Below are 22,417 nucleotides of genomic sequence, written 5' to 3'. Positions count from 1 at the left end.
AATACACAAAGAACCCTTACGACTCAACAACAGACAATCCAATTTAAAAACAGTCTCAGGATTTGAGTATTTTTCCAAAGAAGATATGCAAATGGCCAATAAGTACATGATGCCAATACCATTAGTCATTAGGAAAATGCAAACCAAAACCACAATGAAATATCACTTCATACTCACAAAGGTGAATTAAAAAAAAAAGTATTGAAAAGATCGTGAAGAAACTGGAACTCTCACGTATTGCTGGTAGAATGTAAAAATGGTACAGCCAATTTGGAATTCAATTTGGCATTTCCGCAAAAAAGTTAAACATAGTTACCATATTACCCAGCAACTCCTTTCCTAGCTATATACCCGAGTACTGAAAACAGTGGTTCACACAAAAACTTGTATGTGAATATTCATAACAGCATGATTCATAATAGCCAAAAAGTAGAAACAACCCAAATGTTCATCAACTATTGAATGGACAAAATGTGGCATATCGTACAATGGAATATTATTCAGCTGTGAAAAGTACTGATACATGCTACAATGCGGATGAACTTTGAAAACATGTGAAGTGAAAAAGCCAGACACAAAAGGCCATGTATTGCATGATTTCATTTATGTGAAATGTCTAGAAAAGGCAAATCCATAGAGAGTAGATTAGTAGTTGCCTAATTTACTAATCTAGATTAGTAGCAGCTGGGGAGAGGGAAGAATGGGGAGTAACTGCTCATAGGCATGGCGTTTCTTTTTGAGGTGATAAAAATGTTTTGGAATTAGATAGTGAGGTAATGAATATACAGCCTTGTGACCCTACTAAGTGTATTTCATACCGAATTGTATCCTTTAAAAGAGTGAATTTTATGCTATGTGAATTATATCACAATAATTTTTTAAGCCGTATGGCCAATGTCTGATTCTCACTGGAACCTGATTTTTAAAAAAACAATTGTCAAAAAAATTTTATGGGAAAATGAATACTACTTTGATATTTGATAATATTTAGAAATTATTATAATTATTTTAGGTGTGATAATGGTACTGCAATTATGTTAAAAACAAACAAAACAACCCTTATTTTTTAGGGAATTACGTATGAAACAATCTGATGTCTGAGATTTGCCTCAAAATACTACAGTTAGGGAGGCATAAATGAAATAAAATTGGGTATGTGTCAAAAATTGTTGAAGCTACATGATAGGGTTCACTGTATCATTATCTCAATGTCTGAGTATGTTTTAAGTCATCTATAATAAAACTTTTTTTAAAGAATATATTTCTAATTGCTTGAAGATACATAGAATAGCTCGAGATGGATACATACGAAATGTATGGTACTGTTCCCCTCTGGGAAAGAGAATTGGATGGAAGAAGATATATAGGCAGAAGTGAGACTACACTGAATGTCCTTTTTAAAAGTAGATTCTACACCAAAAGTTATCAGGCAACAGCTGACCATTACCAGTGCTCAGTAGTTACATATTTTTAAAGTCCATTACTTTTTTTTTGAAAGAGAAACACATGTAAGCCCTGTTTTAGAGATGACCCATTGAGTTTAGCTCAGTCTCAATCCCACAGGGATTTAGGGGTAGATCCGAAAACACTCTTGAATTTCTAATTCCTGATCCGACCCCTGAATACACTCACCTTCACTTAAAACTGTGCCACTTAATACAGTGCCAGATTTGATCACATAAAAGTGACCACCAAAGAAAGTGTACTCCTGGAAACTGTATTAAGCCTCTAGGTTCAATCCAGTCCAACCATCAGCAGGAGCCAGGTATTCGACCTCTCACTGGTAGCAAGCCAGGTGAAACCAAGAAACTTGACATTAGGGGAGACAGAAAAAAATCTCTTTGTGAGCAGAAGTGATATGACCAGGGCTTTGGCTTTGTAAGCACTCCTAGGGAGCACACTGGTCATTTATCAGTTCCACTGGTTTCTAACATATTATGACTCTGCAGGGCAGCTGACACATTCTTGGGTATTAAATCTTGCCTGGTACAAAACAGTTTGGTACAGTAAGTTTAGGTAGGCTTGCTTAAAGATAAATGCATCCATTCATAGGTACAATGCATTCCAGCCCTTTACTGTGGTCATGTGCCTTATGAGTAAAGAACGAAGTGAAAGCTGCCACCTACCTTGATTCTTGTCTTCTGGGTCAGGGTCCGATTTCAGCCTTTTCACACTGTTGCCACTCTCTGAGCTGTAACAGAAAACATGGTGATATGAGCTACGTCCAACCTTGGGGATCAAAGTTTTGGGAATGAGAAGCTCCATAACCATTTATATGGGTCTTAGCCTCAAGGAGATGGAATGATCTGAAATGAAAAGTTTTCACTTCAAAGTCTCCTTCCGGTTATATTGTTACAAAAACAACTTAACCCCCCCTGCCCAATTCAAGGGGTAAAGCATTATATGTCAAGCATAACCTAAACTTCAGATTCTTTGTTGTCCTTATCATTTATCTTGGTTAGAACCACAGATGGATTTCGAGACAACTTAGACATGTTCATAAATGACAAAAACTTAGTTATTAAAGACTGAAAGAAACATTGTTAGTGACATGCTAGAGATTCTGAAAGTCACCCAAAAGACCTTCACTAAAAGAACATATAAACATGTACTTCAACAAGGAAGGAAACGATCCCAGAACGAAGGCCTTAATCCAAAAAGAGATGGTGAAAAAGACACTGGCTAATACAAATATAAAGCTAAACGAATGTTGTCTGCATAAAAAAATAACATCTAATTTATGGTGTTAAACATGACCATACTGAAGTCCTAGGCAGTACTAGCATGTATAAAATGAAGAGGGTGACTGTGGCTAAAAGTTCTAAGGACCACGTATAATTTTGTAGGAAAGTAAGATACCTATTTACTTTAGGTTTTGCTAAGTGTGCCTTGTAAATTGCAAGGTTAGCCACCAAAAGAGTAAAAATAGACTACATAAATCCAAATTAGTAAAAAGAAAAATATTTTTTAATCTTAATATTTTTAAAAGCAAAAAGAAAAAAATTTTAAGTAAAAAGACAAACGTTAAGATAGTAAAAACATCAAAAATCCTAAATCCAAACCTACCAGTAAAAAGAGATCAAAGACTAAATTGTAAATCAGCTATTATGAGACACAACTAAAAACTTGATGAAATGAGACAATTACAGATATAGCAGCAATAAGAAAAATAAAAAAATACTAACGACTTTAGCTAATGCATTAGAAATAAGACAAAATGGACGAATTCCCAGAAAATACAACCAAATAAAACTGACTTAAAAAGATATGGATAAACTTAGTCCTATAATCAGAAATTTTAAAAAAAGAGTGACCAAAATGACTTTATAGGAGTTATTTCAAACTTTTACAAAACAGAACACTATATCTTACACAAATTCCTCCAGACAACAGAAAAAAAAAGGGAACACTTTTTACATCATTCTATGAAGCTAGTTTTAATCTTCATGCCAAAATCAGATAAACTGAGGAAAACAATACAGGCCAGTATCACTCAAAAACATAGATTCAACAACTGATATAAAAATATTAGCAAAGCAAACCAGAGTTGAAAAAAAATGATGTATTACTGCCAAGCTGGGTTACTCACAGAGATATCACATTAGAAAAATCTATAAGTTTAATTTTTTACTGTAACAGAGTAAAGGAAAAAAAGATCAATTCAAAAGCAGAAAAACAAACAGACAAAATTTAACAGTTCATGGCTACAAAAATCTTTAGCAAACTAGAAACAGAACTTCCTTAACCTTCTAAAGGATACCTGAAAAAAAGAAATGATAAATACATCCTTAGCAAAAAAGTTATATACATGTTCTGTTTAAAATTAGAGATAAAACAAGAATGTGCACAGGAACTGTTTCTATCTAACATTTTACTGGTCTAGCCAATGCAGTAAGATAAGAAAAAGGAATTAAAAGGTATAAGAGAATAAAACTGTCATTATTTATAGATGGTAACTCTCCACATAGAAATTTCAAAAGAATCCACTGACAAATTATTGAAGTTAATAAGAGTTACTAGAGAATTATTATTAAAGTTAATAAGAGCTGGGAGGCTGGATGTAGAGTTTCCATTGATTGCACTTTTACATAACAGCACCAAAAAAATATAAAACTTAAAAATAAATTTAACAAAAGATGTAACTTTTTGTGAAAAACAACCGTAAGACTTTACAGAATGACAATACCAATAAATGTAGATCTATGGCAGGGCTAGAAAGACTCAAATCCATAAAGATCTGTTTTCTCCATAGATTTATCAAGAATTTAATAATATTCCAGTAAAAATCCCAGTAAGAGATTTTTTAAGAACTTAAACTAAATCTAAAATGAAGAACAAAGTGGCCCAAAATAGACATGATAATCCTGAGAAGAATGTAAGGGGACTTGCCCTACCAGATACCAAGATTTATTATAAAGCTACAATAATTACACAGAGTGGTACTGTTCCAACAGATCCAAGGAACAGAAAAAGAGAACCCCCAAACAAACCCATATATGTATGGAAACTTGTTAAAAGACAGAGGTGACATTGAAGATAACTAAGGAAAACAGTAAATATTGCTAGAAAACTGGCCTTTAATTTGAAGAAAAAAACTGAAATGGGATCCCTTCTTCATACTCTTCACAAAAATCAATTCTAGACAGATTAAAGGCTAAGATGTGAAAGATAAAACTCTAAAACTTTCAGAAGAAAAACTATTTTATGACCTCAGTGTAGGAAGTATTTCTTGAACAAAATATAAAATGCTTTTACCATAAAAGAAAATATTGATATACCTGACTCTCTTAAAATTGACCACCTTCAAAAGGTACAAACTTCCATTTATAAAATAAATAAGTCTTGGGATGTACAGTATGGTGACTATGGTCAATATTTGCATGTCAATATATTTGCAAGTTGCTAAGAGAGTAGAGTTTGAAGTTCTCATCACCAAAAAAAAAAAAAAAAAGAAAAATTGTAACTATATGTGGGGAGGGATGTTAACCAGATTTAGACTCCCAGACCTCACTCCAAACTTACCGAACCAGAATTTGTGTGAGGCCTGGAAGCCCCATTAACAAACTCTGAAGTGGTTCTAATCAACACAGTCTGGATACATTAGAACTCCTACCCCAGGAGACTAATCTATCAGCTTGCTACACAAAACAACAATAAAGACTGTAGTTTCAAAACCTAAAAAGGGGTTGGTTATATGCATGTCACCAAATATGGCTTTTTGAAAAGTGCCGAGGACTGTAGGGAGATAGTAATGAACCATTCTGCTAGCAGCAAGACACCGCTGAGAAATAACTTACTATCCACCTAGAGTGCCCTTTCTTGGCACTGTCCAGTAAAACTGACCCAGGTCCAAATCTTGAAAGATAATGGGCCAGGCATGAAAGATTATGTGAAAACTTGAAAGGAACAATTCACAGCTGTGGTTAAGTGGCTCTTCACAGGCTACTAGTCCTCCTCCCCTCTGCTGCTGTGCATACCATGACGACGTTTTACATGTAAGTAATGTTCCTAGAACAGCTGCAACAGATGGACGGTGTGCCAAACCACAAGACTGCATCAGTACACTCCCTTCACAGCATGTGGCTGGTTGACGGCCTATCACATTGATTTCCTTAATAGACTGCACTTAAAGTTTACATCATTTTGTGTATAGTATGGCTAGTCAAATGGAAAGGACCAGATTTAATCACTTTGGTGCCATTTCAGGATTTGGAGAGGAGCAAAAATAAGGAAGAACTTATCAAAACCTCTAGGTAGTGTTGCTGCCCCCACATCAATCGAGCAGAGCCCTGTCAGGCCCATAACCCTGTCGCAGTTGCCATGTCCTTACAGGACACAATACCTTTGCGGCAGCTGCTCCTCCTGCCTGGAACCTTTTCCTCTCCCATCTGTCTAAGCCCTAGTCATCCTACCCAAATCAGTATTTCCTTTCTAACACCTTCCCTAACTTCTCCATCATGACCACACAAACCCTCTTTAGGACGAGTTATGTGTTTCCTCCTCTATATACAAATCCTTTCACAGAACTTGCTAAGTCGTTTGCCGAGAAACATAAATGCTCAAATGTTGAACTCCACCTCATTATTTTGTGGCTTTGGAAAAATGTTCTCATCTTCTCAAATTCTCCGTCTCCTCATCTGATAATAATAACTTGTATTTCATAGACTTGTTGGGAGGAATAAATGAGATTATGCATTAAAAGCACTTAACACAATGCCTGGCACATATCAGGTACCAAATGAAGAGTAGCTATTTATGATGCTGAATGAACAATCAGAGAGATAAGGATCAAAGGCTATAGGAAGATAGCAAATCTGAAAGGGGAGAGAGGTCAGGCTACCAAAGGGACTTCACTGAGACTTATGCTTAGGTAACCTTTTGCTCTGGATACCATGACAAGTGACATTTCAGAGCACACGGTCAGAGGGAGATTTAACTTGTCCAAGTGCTGGCTCACCTCTTATGCTTCACAGCTCCTGCCAACAGCTTTGCCTGGGAGAACTTATTCTTGGTTTCTATGGGTTTCACAGCCACTTTCTTCTCCACTTCTTTCTTGTTTTCTGGAGAAATTCCAACCTTGTTGAGATTACTGTGAGTTAAAGGTTAAGGGTCAAACTAAGCAAAAAGAAGAGATATGGTGGAACAATGGTAAATCAAGAGAAGGAACACAAATATAATCCACTAGCACTTCAGATTTGTCGAGCATTGTTTAACCTACTTATAAAAAAAAAAAGCACTTCCCTCTTTATTCCGCCAGTCAAATCCAGTTGATTTAAAGAGAAATTGAAGGTGGCTAGAGAGGAAGATGGCAAATCAAGCACAAAATACAAAACTTTTCCCTCAGATTCTCAATGAAAATCTGAGTACAGCCAGAAAACCTGCTATTTACCAAAGACATAGTCGATACCACGCTTGCTGGGAAAAACAAAAATCTTAAGCAATATAAATGCAACAGAAAAAAATGTGGCTTCTTTAAAAACAGAAAATGTTTGTTTCCTCCTTAAGGGTAAAATCAAATTTTGCAGAATGTCCTATGACTATTAATGACATTAAGTCTTAGACAGGACAAGGACTAACTCCTATTATGCTGATACAGGGCAACATCCAAATCACTTAAGGCTCAATAAAAAACAGAGTCTCTCCCCTGTCCCAAACCTATTAAATGCGGACCACCAGAGGCCTAGGAACCTGTTTTAACTTCTCAAGGTGATTTTAATGAGAATCCCTTGTGCGTATGTAACATAGCACAAGAACTGAAAAGTTGTTTTTAAAGGCATAATATTCACTTGTGATAGCACTTTTTTCATGCTTGATGTCAATGTCAGGCTTTCAAGGTTTGTCACTTTCTTTTGTTCTCTCCACCAGCCTCTTCCCCACCTTCCTTTTCATTTTCTCTCTTCCAACCTATTATGCAATAGGTAAGTACTCTAACATGGTGCATGCAATTCCTTAGTTAAGATGCAGTAGTACCTTATTGGAACAATAGTGACATCTAGTGCTCAAGATATCTAAGAGGCACGTATTATCAACCCTGCCAAATCAAGCACATAAAGAGCTGGGGGTGGGGGTATATAGTCTGAGCTATTTATTTGTCTTTAAACATTGGAGAAAACTGGGTACCAGAAATAAAGAAATTCTAATTCTGATCGCTCTTCAGCAACCAGCTGAGACCAGAGCTCTTACGGACACTAGTTACCCTAAATATTTGTGATGTTCAGTGGGGATTACTCAATGCTCACACTATTCCCGTTTCGTCAATTTAATGTTTTTAAGGTCATTGTAGAAACATAAATACTAAATGTTCACTTTTCTAAGAATAAAAATCAAAGAAACAATTTTATCTAATACAGAATGCCAAAACCATGAGCGTGCTGATTTTTACCTGCAAAAGGGACAAAAACGCTCAAAGAAAATTCTTAATATTAAATATCGAAAAAAATTTAAAAAGGAAATAACACGAAAGCACACACTTGTTCATAAGACCAGGACACAGACAAAAACCAACACTTAATTTTTTACTCTTTTAATTTAGATGAAAAGCGTTCAAGCTTTTAAGGGAGAAGATGGAAGGAGGTGGTAATAATATTATTTTTGATCTATACCCAAAGCATAAGCAATTTTTCCCCTGAAGTCCCTCTCCCCCTACAATGCTTTAAATAAACACACCTTAAAAATCTCAAGGAATTCATTAAATGAAGCACTTTTAAAAATCACAGTTTTTAATACACATAATTTTGCTAAATGCTGGTTAACCTGAAGGAAATAACAGTTCTGTTGTTGTTTATATGGCACAAACCACTGCTTATTTGTATTCACGAGTATCAATCACATTATAAAATAAATCATATTATAACAATCAAGCAAAGCTAAGAACCAGCCCCTGGCTTAGAGCTTCCAAAAACAAATGTCTAATCCTTCAATTCCTATCTCAACGTGTCTCTGGCAACACACATGGCTGGGATTAGTGCATTAAACATCAGTGGTCTGGAAGGCTTGCTTTTCTTCAGTTTTTCTAAACAGTCAGAACTTTCCAAGTTTCCAGTGAAAGCCAATACCCCTGGGGCCTCTTCCATGTTGTACTGTAATATCACCAGGACAGAAAAGTTTCTTTTGTCTCACTGCCTCCCTGTTCATTCTTCCCTTTGAATTGAAAACCGAAGGGCCTTTCCCACTCATACCATACCAACACTGCTTTCCAGAATGCTGCTTTGGGACACACACTCTGTCTTATTTGCTAGCCTGCCAAATTACGCATATAAAGTAGGACAATTCAAGGGATAAGTTTTAATCAATGTATTTCCTTAGAGGAAAAAGTCTGGTGCCTGAAACAATTCAATACATATATCTGCCCATTCTGCAAACATCAATGCATAATATTATTCTGAGGTCAGCAAGGAAGGGAGTGGGAGAGGGGAGCTTCAGAAGAATCAGCTGGAACTGACGTGTGCCTTTCCATCAACTCCTATCTTGACGTTACACCAGAGTTCTACTAGGAGAACTGGGACTGAAGCCAGGTCTTTCGCCACCAGTGCAGAGCAGGTTTTATAGCACCGTGCTGCCACCTTATCTCAATCAGTGTCTGTCACCTTGATGTAAACCTAATCTCTGGGAATCTACACACACCGTCTCCCGTATAACTCTTTAATGGAAGCTACTGCACACACCCTGCAAAAAAATACCAACTCACACATACATGCAGTGTCTTATCAATCTTAGAGGTGAAGCCTGTTCAATCGCGCTAGTAAGGTTATTCAACATAGAAATTTGAAACATTCAAATAAGATTTCTCATAGGAGAAAAAAGAACTAAGGTGGCCTTAATCTTTCCTATGAGTCATTCATTAAGTTATTCACGTATACACTGAGAACCCACTATATGCCAGGGACTGGGAAATCAGCGGAGACCAAGCCCTTGTTCTTGTGCTTACTTTACATTCCAGCAGTAAAGGGGCAAACGCACCAGTAAAAAGCAAATAAATTAAGATTCCTCCGGCAGTGACAAGTACTATTTGAAACTGACGTAGTGATTAGAGTGGGTTCAACTTTAGATGGGGAGCTTAGTGAAAGTCTCTATGAGGAAGGGAGAAGTGAACTGGGACCATGAAATGCCAGCCATGAAATGCCAGCCTTGTAAAATCTGAGGGCAGAGCATTCCAGGACAGGGAGAAAAGAAATACAAAGGCCTTGAGATGGAATCACAAAGCTCGGTGAGAGAGGAACATAAAAAAGGCCAGTAGGCTGCGGTACGGCCACTAATAGGAAGACTAAGTTCAAGATGCGACAGGGAGGTGGGTTGGCCTAAATAATGCGGAGCCCTGTAGGGCCGGATAAAGAATATAGATTTACGTTAAAATGCAACAGGAAGCCACTAGTGTTTCCAACAGGAAAGTGACACGATTCTATGTACGTTTTTGAAAGTTCCCTTTGACTGTTGCTTGGAGAAGGGATTCTTGGGGACAAGAGTATAAGCAGAGACTAATTAGACGGTTGTAGTATTCCAGCTACTGCAATGGCAGCAGAGACAGCAGAAATGCACAGATTGGGAGTACATTTTGGAGGTAATTTTTAGCCTAGTCACCTGCAGTACAAAAGTATCCTTACTGAAATTGGGAAAAAAAAAAAAAGATTGGGGGGGCAGTGTGATGAGGGTGGGGGTGCTGAGGCATGGAACTGAGAATTTTGATTTAGCCAAGTTACGTTTGGGATGCCTATCAGAACATTCAAGTGGCTGTCAAAAAGGCACTACTAAGCCAAAACAGTCATTTTTGTTGTTTTCTCTACCCCTCCATGGGCGCAGACCTGGCTGTACTTGTAGGGAAGGTTACTGAGGACCCAGGAGAGTAGTTTAACATTTTCTTTTAAAACTCAGAAGCTAATTTCTCCCCTGGATGAGGTTTATTGCCAATCTGTTTCAGAGTCTAATCCTACGAGGCAAGAATATCCTGGTACTGACTATTAGGATTTAGGCCTTTAGTTAATCCTTCAGGATCTGGACTTTTGATTGCAAGAGACTCTTACATGCAAGAGAACTCCATAAATCACTGCCAGTTATGAAGTCATGAAAATATCATCGTTGAAAGGAAACTCAAGAGTTCACCAAGCAGATCTTCATTCTATTTATGAAAAAACTAAATCCGTAGACATTGATGGGAAAACTGACACCTTACAGACTTCTCTCAAAGTACAAAGGATATTCTGTATTCCTTCAGTTCTTTCAGTTCTTCCTCTCTTCGCTGCTTTTCTATTAATTCCTGCTGCCGAGAAACCTCGTCAAGGAAGTTGGTCTCATCTTCATCTAAGCCTCTTACCATGTTTTCTGAGGAAATAATTAAACAAGGAACACTTAGCAGGCTAAAGGGAAAATATAGTCAAATAAGATTTTTCCTTTTTCTTTTTTTTTAATAAACAACAGATCCTTCGGGGGATTAGAAGAAAGAATTTGTAAATAACGTGGCTTTCGAATAGATAACATGGCATAAAATCAAGGCATTTCTCCCATTACTAGATATTAGCATAGAATTAAAATGGGTATCTTGAGCTCTAAACAAAAATGTTCAACGTGGCTAACAGGCAGAAGTTTGTCTCTTTTCCACCTAATGAGCATTTAGAGACTAAGATAATCAAGACAATTCCATGGCTAGTTAGAAAAAGTGTTGCATGAGGCCAACGTGCATCAAAAAGACCCCGCGGAGTCCCTTGGATTCTGTGTTTTCTGAAGCTTACTGAATTTGAACTGCTCCTCGTACTCCTGCTGCTTCCTGTCTTTCTGTTCCTGCAGCCTTTCATATAGAGACCGAGGGTCATAAACCTCCTCTGGACATTCTGAAAGGAAAAGGAAGGGAGAGAAAAAGGAGGAGAGATGGGGAGGGGAACAAAGATACACACTTTAGAACGCTTTCATATTATTTTGGAATCGCAAAAGATTTTAAAAATCAAGTCCACTCTCTGCATGATCCTGAGGGCAAGGATAACACAAAAATAGGACAAAATCCACAGCTTCCCTTTGGACTTCAGAGAGTGGCCAGCAGTTCTCAAAGCCAGCTGTCTGTCAACAGGGCCCATAGCCTGAGACAGTTAACTAGATGAGGAGCCGGCCCAAACCCTACAGAGCAGCAGCATTCTCAGTTGTTCAGATCCCAGATACACCCATATAGATGAAACAGACTAGCAGGATCTCCTGGAAGATAGTGTGGTAGAGTGGAAAGGTCAAGGGTAAGTAGGAGTATCCTGGTTCTGCTCCCAGCTGTGGAGGCCTAACACAGGGTTCCTTCACCCGTCCGAGGCGTGGTCGTCTACTCTAAAGCGAGGACAGCGTTACCTACTTGCAGGGTCAGTGTGAGGACTGAGATCATGACGCTGAATGCCAAGCTATAAGCCCATGTACCTTCCGGGTCTTCGGGTTTTCGAACTTTCTCCCATTCCTCTTGCCTCCTTTTGCGCCGCTCATCTAGTTCTGCCTCTGACACAAACCTCTTTTTGATAACAAGGTTGCCATCATCCCCTCCATCCATAATGGAACAATCAGTCTACAGAAAACAAACAAAACATTTCAAGTGAGAAATGCAATTCAGATTCTAAAGAGAAACAAGAAAATTCAGCTTTGTCTCACCCAGCAGTGGACTACCTCAAAATTCCCTATGACCTTGAATTGAAGAAATCTTCAAGTACTTCAATGCATTGATTGTTGACGAAAGCATATGATTACATTTTTCCTACTGTATCAAGTAGTTTTATTAACAATATGTTGTCTACAGTCAGTGGGAGGACTTGAATAATTCTCATTACATGCTGTTCTACAATAATCTTACTTTGCAGATACTTCTCTGCCCCTCTAATCTAGGGACATATTGGCCTCTTGGGCACCCTATCTTTTTCCCAGTTCTCATCCTCCTTTAATTCTGTAACATCTAGTATTGTTCGTTCTTGAAATTCCTGTTTCAAGGATATTATACTATCTCAATTCGCCTGTTCTTGTTTCCCAGTAGATCCAGAGTGGAGAAACTCAGGTACTTAGGGAGACTTAGAGATCAAGCCTGGTCGGCACAGCAGCGAAGTGATAAGCCTATGGCACACAAACCATGAATGGAAAAAAGGAAACTAGAAGAACTCAGATTTCCCAGCTTCAGGTTCAATGTACTCTGCACTAAACTTAACTGACTCCCCGTCTCCTTCCTGATCTCCCTCCCTGTAAACTCCGTTGTCTGTGCCACTTGAGATTCTATCTTCGATCCTCCTCTTTCCTCACTCCCACAATGACCTCGACCACTTTATGTGTATCTTGATGCAGAAGACTCCCAAATCTCAATCTATAACTTCACCTGAACCTCTCCAGAAAGGAGGGGCGAAGGAAATAAAGACAGAGGAGTGTGCATTACTCCTTTTAAGATAAACTTTTCTGCTTTTCTTTGCTGGTGCTTTTCCTTTTGAAGAATTGTGAAATTGTCTCTCAGACATGTTGTGGTATTCACAGAATTACATCCTAACGAAGAAGCACATATTCAGCACTACTGGCACATCAATTCCATGTTCGTTTCAAGACGACGCCTAATAACAACGATAAGTCTCTACTGCTAGCACAGAAATAAAGTACGAACCATTTACTGAATCCTTACCATGCACTGAATACTTTTTATGTTTTATTACCTCCTTTACACTCACACTGACCCTATGGGAAATATTATCTCTTTACAGATGAAGACATTGAGGCCCAGAGAAGTTAGGTCACTTGTCTAAGGTGATAAGGTTGGTGAATGGTAGAGCTGAGAATCAAATCCAGGCCTGACATCAAAAATTCGTACTCTTGTCCACTTCACCATACCCCTCTCCAGAAACCAGGGATCCTGGTTAAAAAGAAGGACGTGTCAATTTCAGCTTTCTTCCTACATCAAATTCCAGTGCTGAATGTTCATGTAACATTTTTCTTCAATAACGATGAAATGGAAGCTGAGAAAATAAATGCAAACATTCAGAACAAGAGAATAGTCTCAGCCTAAGCCCTACTGTTGCTGAAGTTTAGTTCAATATAACAAGAGGAGAATTTTGAAATTTACAAGAAAACCAAACCAACTGACGGAAGCTGTTGCTCCTACCTAAAGCTCACAACCTGGATACTTCTGACTTAGCCTAACTCAGCGTCTCCCGCCAGAAGCCTACGACAGAGGCAGAACTTTTCAGTCTCTGTGCTCATGCCAAACATTCCTCAAGTTCTACAGAATGACCCCTTATGAAACAAGTACCAACATTTTCTTAGATGTCCCTAGCATAGAAAATGTCAACTATGTAGGGCTCTAATAAATGGAAGAGGCATACTGGACCCTCGATTTCTCCCCCTCTTTTAGCTCTATCTCTCATTTCTTGCCCTGTATTGGTGGCAGTCTGGTGTCTCCCAATCACCCTTGTTTCCTGATAAATAATTCAGTGGGTCAGGTCCTTATAGCCCACCTAATACGATTCCCCATCTGGCATCTGGAGATTTTCATCCAATCCGTATTTTAAAACTTCAAGATGGACCACCACACTCCCTCTCAGCCAGTGGACTCTGAGCACATCTACTGGTCGGAGAGTTCTTCCTTAAACTAAACTGAAATCTGTCTCCCTATAAATTCCACACATACGTTCAATCCACTGGGACTACACAAAAGGAGCCAAATCCTTTTTCAACATGATATTGTTTCAGCTGTTTGAAGACAACTCCCGTGTTCTTCCTAATTTGTCTTTTCTGCGCCAAACATCCCTAGTTCCTTTAATCTTATAAAAATGGAGAAAAATAATAGTGTCTCAAAGCAGTGAATTTATCAGATTGCATATGATTTAAACCTGGGGAATAAATACTGGGATACGGCAATGCCACTGGCATTCTATTAAATGCATCTCTTCACTCTCATTATACATTTAAAAAATGAAAATTATATTGATACCGAAAACCATATTCTAAAAGGCCTAAATAAAACCTAGAATCTGACATGCTTCCTTCTAAATAAAAATTCAGAAACTAAAGATTTATTCTTATAACTCAAAATTAAGAAAGGAAAACCATTTATTTTAATTGTCATGGTCTGTTGAGGTTTTGGAACAAGAAGAACCTGTTTTCATTTAACTTTAAGAAAGATCCCTGAAACTCAGGATACATGTAAATAAGGGCTTGAATCTGAAATAGACACTAGAGAAAAATAAGGATCTTCCCAACATTTATCAATCACTTTTGGGAAAACACTAACTGATGGGATTCTAAGAAATTCTTCCTCTCTTTTTCGTCAATCTTTTTCTCTTAAGTGTTGGCATTCAACGTCTACCCAAAGAGTGAGTCTGTGTGATTACCCATCCATCTTTCGCACACAGAGACAAGACCAGGAATCGCAGTTGGTTAATGAAAATGAGAATAAAGCAGCAGCCCATTTTAAAGAAGGAAATTTAAAGGCAATGGCTTTAGAATTTGATAGAGAAACTCTACTTCTCAGCTCTCAACGGGCTGGTTTCCTGAAAAAAGTCACATAATCAAAGCTAATGAACACTTATAAGTCTGCTCTTTAAAGCTAATATTATAATCCTGACAATCTTTTGATTCTAAAATAAAGCTAGACGGTCATACCTAATTATAATGAACTTCTGTGAGTTTAGGGACAAGACTAAAACACAGGCTGCTCTATCCATCTCTTTCTTCTGTAGGTCCTCATTGCCCGGCATTTCAATTGTTGCTCTCTCCTAGACTTCAAGTGCCTACCGTGGCTCTCTGGCTAATTAATTTGGTCATCTTTCTATGTTAGGAGAGGTCAAAGGTAGAGGCAGAAAATGTTCACAAACAAGTGGCCATACTCTTGAATATTCTGGATAATATGCAGAATATCTTTTTCCAGAAATATGCAGGTCTTTTCAGTCTTCAAAACTTCACTGTCGATAAATGCTGCCAAGAAGCACGCTTAATTTCAGACATCTTTTACTACAACCTCATCTAATTAAACCAATATATAACCAGTACCTTCTGTTGCAGTCTTCTTACCAAGAGGGAGTACAGACGATAATAAAAAAAAAAAAAAGTATAGAAGACTGAAATCAAGAGACCCCAGTTCAAAACCTGGTTCTGTCACTTACCAGTTGTATGACCGTGGGCAAGTCACTTAACTCCTCTGAGCCTTGGTTTCCTCATCCACAGACTGCACTCACCAATGGGGATTAAAATAGTACTGCACAACATAAATTTTTTGTAAAGATAAACAAGGTAATTCATGTACAGCACTTTGTACAGTGTTTGGCACATGCTTAAAAATACTTTGAAAGGCTTGTCATTACTGCAAAGCACTACGCTAAGCTCTGGACACTGTAGGAATGAGAGAAATACTGTCTGCCCTCCAGGAGTGGGGAAGATATAAACCAGCAGCATAAACAGTCATGACATTTGACGTGGGAAAGGGATCACATCCAACTGAGAGAAATTAGGTAAAACTGACATGTATATGTAATTTGATTCTGTATTTTTCCTTTAGTGTGCTTCTTTATTTTACTGCTTTACTTTATTAGTAGTTCAATTTAAATAAACTCAATACTATGCTAAATGCTGAACTCTGTCCAGCACTGTGCCAAATTCTACGGGGTGCATAAAGGAAATAAACTTTAAGAGTTAGTACTCTTGAATTAGTTAATACTGGATAATAGCATATACAATGAATTAACAAGGTGAACAGTACACGTAAGAAGCAGTAACGAAGGGCATGAATGTGGATCAGTCCAGTTTCCCAGGGTGAAAACCTGGACATATACCCAGGCTCCTTTTTCTCATTCCCTTATATTCCTCCAGTCACCAAGTTCTGTTGTTTCTATCTCATACTGACCTCTTTTTAATCCACCTCACCTTTCTTTGTTTTCTTTTTCTTTCTTTCTTTCTTTTTTTCTTTTTTCTTTTTTTTTTTTTTTTACGAGAAGAGTCCTTTTCTTTCTAACCTCTTTCTTTTCAGACCTCATCTTGCATGGACTACTACAATACCATTCCACTCGACTCCTTGTTCCTACTCTAGCCCCTACCACAGCCATTTATAACTCTACTATAGCACTCATCCACTGTATTTTATCATTTCTGACAGCTCCAACGGCTCTCTGTATCCACAGTGCTTATTAGCACAGTGTCTGGCAAACATTACGTATATAATAAATACTTATTGAATAAACCAACCATGAAGAGGATTTTAAGAACTTAAGCAGGGAGGAATGATCCCACATGAATATGCCCGGCTATTGTCTGATCTAAGTTATAGAGAATGGTAGACATTAAATATGAATTTGCTGAGGTTTCTATGTCCCATGGGGAATTCTATTCAAGCACCATATAATTTGTGCAGGAGGAAACAAAAGACCAAAAATTAAATCACTTCACTATATTATAGAATTAATGTCTTTTTCAAGAATAACTCTTGCTACTCTCCTTTAATTTCGACTGACTAAAATGTTCTCTTACACCAAGTAATAAGTTCACCCTACACAAAGCATTTTTCTTTAAAGAGTCCAATGTGCATTGGCTGTTTGCTCTGCAGTAGGGAGTGGTAAGTATCTGCAACTCGTTTACCTCTCTCTGGAAATAGAAAAACCAGAAGTTAAAAGTGTTTATTTCTAATTCCTGCTGCCTAGCTAAATTTTCACAAATCTCTTATTTTCCCCCTTTGTTTGCTAGAATAATTAAAAACAAACACAAACAAACAAACAAAAGCGCAGGGGCCTGGGAATCTAACTATAAAGATTCATGTAGGAATAAAGAGACATTACATTGGGAATACTTATTTTGTCCTTACTGTGTTTAATTTTAGAAATAAATACTGTCAACTTTCCTATCATAGCTTTTTTCTTCAAGGTGACCTAAGTAATTATCAAACAAAACATTACATTATTTTCAAAAGGATTAAAGTTATTCAAATAGAGAATAGAAAACTAAAACCATACCAAAATCACTTTGTCCAAACTTAAAAGTTTCAAACTGATAGAGATAAAGAACACAGTTTTCGCATTTGCTTGACAGCCAAAAAACAAAGTTCTTATATTTCAAGCCAACATGACTGTTAAACACTGCACTTACTGTGCTCATACTGGAGACTGTGGTATTTAATTTCCAGGTTGATGGGACAAAATAGGCTCAGTGTCTTACATAGCATCCATCCAAGTTTTAAGATACACAACTTACACTGCTGCCCCCAAAATAATTGCTATTGCTGAAAAAAAAAATTATTCCTTTTTCACGCAGGCTTCCAACCCCCCTGCCCTCTGGCAATCACCAGTTTGTTCTCTGTATCTGTGAGTCTGAAAAAGGTGAAGAGATGAAAGAGCACAAATTAGGTAGCTACGAAACAGTTACAGGGATGCAGAGTGCGGCACAAGGAATACAGTAAATAAATAATTCCACTTAGCTGGTACCATAATACAAATTAATGAGATCTGGTTTCCATGGAATTGAATTTTGTGATGGCAGACTACTCAAGTGTTTACAGCAGTAGCCACAATACCCTCCTAATTCTAACATTAGATAGACTGTAAGTGTAAAAATACACCAGGGGGAATCAGATCTCTGTGTTAGGATATTCTAAGGCTTCTCTTTAGGTAGCAAGAATAACAGGCCAATACATTTTCCTTCTGTCAGTAAATATAGTTAAGCATTGTTCTTCCTAAATTTTTGCCCTCATGTTCGAGTCACACGGGATTTCAAAATGCAGGACAGCAACTAAGAGGAATCTTCCATCTTAGCAAACTCAACTATATTTCAAATGGACTGCTTTCTGGAGAGAAGGCTCTTCTACCAAGCCATGGCAATTTAGCTCAAACCAATTTCCTCTAGATTTTAAAATTTCAGAAAATGACAACTACTAACAGAGAACAGTCTGCTAGCATTTATTACTAGACAAAGTAATCCTCAATCTTCTAACAATGAAACTTATTTAACATCCCTCAGTACCAAAGGAGACTAAAAGAACCTAAAAATGAGTATACATCACAGCAATTTAATTCATATTTAAAGTAACCTTCTGGTTGTCTAGGCATCTAAAAACACGCACACAATAAAAAGTTATTTAAAAAAACCTATATATACCATTTATCTTCCCATAAGAGAAGAACAGTCTCATCGTATGTGCATTTACCTTGAATTCATTATATGCACTGGAAGAAAACAAGAAAGATCTTAAAATGTTGGTTCCCCCGTTCACGTGTGCCTCTCAGAATATAAACACTTCCCTCACTATGTATGATTCTAATATTAGTTCTATTTGTTACACACTGTGACTTCTAAATGCAAACCAACTACTTCATCTGGGGCTCACAGGAAGAAAAACAGCATCTGTTCCAAAGCTGGAGGAAAACCTGGCCATGCTGGAATTTTGCTGCGCTGGTATACCTACATCCAACATGGTGCTTCCCTAAAAGATTTTTGAAGGTAGCTGTGATTATGCACTACTTTGCCATATGGGCTGGCTTTGGAACCTAACCCACACTAAATCGTACCCTCCCTCCCCCAGGTTATATAACTCTGCTCTCTAAGATCAAATTTAAAAATAAAATAAAGGCTTTGCATTACAGAAACCAAACATAAGGCCAATTAACTCATTTGGTTATATTTTTGAAGTAAATCTTTACAAGGGACATATTATGTGCAAGGCACAATGCTAGGTACTAACCTGGCACTCTACTTTTTAGCAAGTGAGGAACTTGCATTCAGTAACAGGTTGGCACATGAGCAATTTAAAGAAAAGTAGAATGAGGTTAAATTCTGTAAGTAATTAGAAGCACTGAGGAGTTCAAGAAAGGACTAGAAAAAAACATCAAGGAAGCTTAATTTTGATAATGTCTGTTATGCTGCACAGTGAAAAATGGTGGAAGTTTTTGGTATACAAAGAAAAATAACCTTCAACTCAAGATTGCCTCAAATCATGAATTTCATATTCCAAAATCAGAATGAAAGGGTTCTTTCATTCTCAGAAATAGTGGACTAAGTAATTGAGACCAATCCTCTCCCTCTATGATAAAAAAGAAACGGAAGAAAAATTTTAAATAATTCTTACAGAAAAGCTAACAAGATAGTAAAGAATTTAGCAAAAATCCAAGAAAAGGGGAAAACGAGAAATTCAGCCCAATACTCAAACTTGTCTTCACAATGAGGGTGACTCTGACCTTGAAAGCTGCTGTGTTTGTGCCCTCCTAAAGCTACAGAAACAAAAGTCAACGCCAGGACCCCCATAGGATGTGAAGGGAGTCTGATAACCACCTCCTTCTCCTGAATCTGGTACCCCAAAGAACTACATCCTCAAGGTAAAGGTGAACTAGAAAGAAAAACAGCAAGAATAATGAGCAACAGAAACAGACCCAAAAGAAATTCAGATAGTGGATTTAAAGCACAGATTCTAAAACAACTATGCTTACCATGTTTAGAGATGAAAACCACCCTTAAAATTAATAGCAGAGAATAAGAAGCTGTAAAACAGTGGTACAGCACATCTGAAAAAGAACTAAATAGAACTTCAGGAACTAAAAAATGCAATAACTGAATTTAAGATTTCAATGGATGAGTTTAATAATACACTCGAAATAACAAGAGAGAATTAATGAAAAAGAAATTATCCAGAATGTAGTACAGAAAAATAAAAAGACAGTGAGAGGAAGAGAACAGAGTAAAAAAAAAAAGGTCTATGTTACATCAGTAAAGGAAGATAAACAATGGAGCAGAAGCGATATAGGAATATAAACTGGCTGAGAATTTTACAGAACTAATGAAGACAGTAATCCACAAATTCAAGTCTAATAAACACCAAACAAATCTAACAAAAACAAATCCATAGTTGGATATATTATAGTGAAAATGCAGAAAACCAAAGACCAAACATCCTCTAGAGTGAGACAGATCATATTTAAGAAAGACAAAGAATGTTCAAAAGATGTAGCTAGCTGCCTCAATGATTGAGCTGAACCATGCGCTTAAATTATTTCATTTACCAGAAACATGGTTTTCGAATTCTAAAGCAGCAGCTTGACTCTAACCAAACATCAAGATTCTTAGAAGGTGAAAGGAAAGGCTGCTAACCAGGTAGACGGTCTTGACATAATTCTTCCTTTCTTAGAACCATGAAGAATTGCCCCATTTGTGTAAAAGGCACCCACACCAAGACTTCAGCTGGGAAAGATACTTGGGCAGCCTCTGTTTTCAGACCCTTACAAATTGTTAACAGCTCATCTCAAGCTCTATTTGAAAGACTATAAAAGCAGATTTTAACTCAGCTCAATTCCTCGTTTCAAAGAGGAGTCTACAGAGATTCAAGGATTTCAGAAGTAGTGCCCACCAAACTATTTATGGGGTCCCTCTTAACACATCAATAAACCAAACAACTAAAGAATCAACAAATCTTACCTCACAGCTGGTACCCAAGATGTCACTGGGAATTCTGACCACCAGGCCCACATTTGGCTTCCTGGGTCCCACTCCAGACCTACTCAGTCAGACTATCCGGGAGTGGGGTCCGAGAATCTGCATTTTAAAAGGGCTGCAGAAGATCTTGTTTTCTACTAGTTTAAGAACTGCTGAGAACGAACAGGTCTCCTCCTTTCCCCACCCCCGCCCCCCGTGCAGATCGATACTCACACGGGCCACCAACTCTCAAACGAATGCTTCAACTCTTGGTCTTAGTTTCCTAAGTATTCTACAAAACGAGCACGCTATGGCAGCTGGTACACGGAATATAGTAAATATGTTTCCCATCTTACACTTACTTACATGCTGTGATTCAACCATTTCCAACCAGGCATCCCCACATCTCCTGAGGAGCCTGGAGCCGTTCCCAGAGCTCTGGAAAAGGGCCCGCTCCTCACTTGGAGCCTCGATGGCCCCACCTAGCAGAAAAGGTGGAGGAGAGCCTGCAAGAAGCCCGAAGTCCCAATTCCGCTCGAAAGGGTCGGGGATCCTGTCCCACACGACCTGGAGGCCATTCTGCGGGCTCCCTCGGCCCCCCTCAGGTTGGGCCCAGCAAGCCCCGGGCCCTGGCAACTCAGACACTGGACGAGTGCGCACACTGAGAACAGGCCTGGCCCTAAACCTCACATCAGACACAGCCCCCCGGTCTCCTCAGCGAAGAAGCTGGAGCCTAGGTCTCACCGCCTGGCCAGAGCCCTGGCCGCACTCACCTACCGGCGCACTGGAGGCGAGACCCTCGCTCCTCGGTGGCGCCCACCCCAAACCGCCACCGCAAAGGCCGATCGCTCTTTAGGGGGGGAAAAAAAAAAAAAGGAAGGAAAAAAAAAAAGGAAAAGAAAATAGCCTTTGCTTTTGTATTTCTTTTGACCCTTCAGGGCTTCCTGCTCCTCACCGCCACAACAAAGTTCCACCCCGCTTCCGGCGGCCTAACCCAATCCGCACCGTTCTTCCTCCCCAGGAGTCCGATGGAAATCCGGTGCCTAGAAAGCTGGCGGGAGACACTTGATTGGGCCATTCACACCTCAGCAAGGGGATTGGCCAGCTCGCTCCCAGAGGGCGGGCCGGGCCGGGCGGTCACGTGACACAGACCCCGCAAGGTGATTGGTTGTCAAGGAGAGGGATTGCCACCGAGGAAGGGGCGTTTCCTAGGGGACTGAGGGAGGGCCGCGGCTGTGCGAAGCGGGGGTGGGCCCCGCGCGTAATGGCAGTGCCGTGGCCTCGCGTCCATCTTTACGGCTCTCTCGGACCTGTCACAAAGGAGTCGCGCCGCCGCCGCCGCCGCCGCCCCCTCTTTTGGGTGGACCCGGGAGCTGGAGAAAGTCAGTGCCGCAGCCCGGCCGCGCTGATCCGGGAAGACCCGGGGGACGCGGAGTGGGGGGAAGTCTGAGAGCCGGGGACGTCCGTCAGGGCGGGGGACAGCCGCCCGAGTCTGCGGCTGGGAGACGGGACTGGGGTCGGGGGAAGCTCCGGGAAGGGGCCCGGGAGGGGT

The 22,417-nt window shown here is 39.0% G+C and overlaps 2 protein-coding genes across 17 annotated transcripts in view; one reads left to right on the top strand and one right to left on the bottom strand.

Moving 5' to 3' along the window:
• The window catches only part of FAM192A (family with sequence similarity 192 member A), a 30,064-nt gene that overhangs the window by 6,969 nt on the left and 678 nt on the right, over positions 1-22,417 (bottom strand). For 4 of the 16 annotated variants that reach the window (XM_023530632.1, XM_023530631.1, XM_011360111.2 and 1 more), the window contains exons 2-6: positions 11,884-12,025; positions 11,223-11,321; positions 10,694-10,815; positions 6,458-6,591; positions 2,127-2,191 (exon numbers count right to left, since the gene is read on the bottom strand). In XM_023530632.1, coding sequence (XP_023386400.1) covers positions 2,127-2,191; positions 6,458-6,591; positions 10,694-10,815; positions 11,223-11,321; positions 11,884-12,010 — 547 coding nt within the window. In that variant the 5' untranslated portion in view covers positions 12,011-12,025. The other 12 variants (XM_023530629.1, XM_011360110.1, XM_011360108.1 and 9 more) reach the window with 12 other exon arrangements.
• The window catches only part of RSPRY1 (ring finger and SPRY domain containing 1), a 40,563-nt gene continuing 40,217 nt past the window's right edge, over positions 22,072-22,417 (top strand). Inside the window, exon 1 of the mRNA XM_011360121.2 lies at positions 22,072-22,247. The gene's annotated coding sequence lies outside the window, so the exon portion shown is untranslated. The remainder of the gene's footprint in view (positions 22,248-22,417) is intronic.

The sequence above is a fragment of the Pteropus vampyrus genome, unplaced genomic scaffold, assembly GCF_000151845.1.
Source record: "Pteropus vampyrus isolate Shadow unplaced genomic scaffold, Pvam_2.0 Scaffold51, whole genome shotgun sequence".
Classification (NCBI taxonomy): domain Eukaryota; kingdom Metazoa; phylum Chordata; class Mammalia; order Chiroptera; family Pteropodidae; genus Pteropus; species Pteropus vampyrus.
This window is presented reverse-complemented; position numbering and strand designations above follow the sequence as displayed.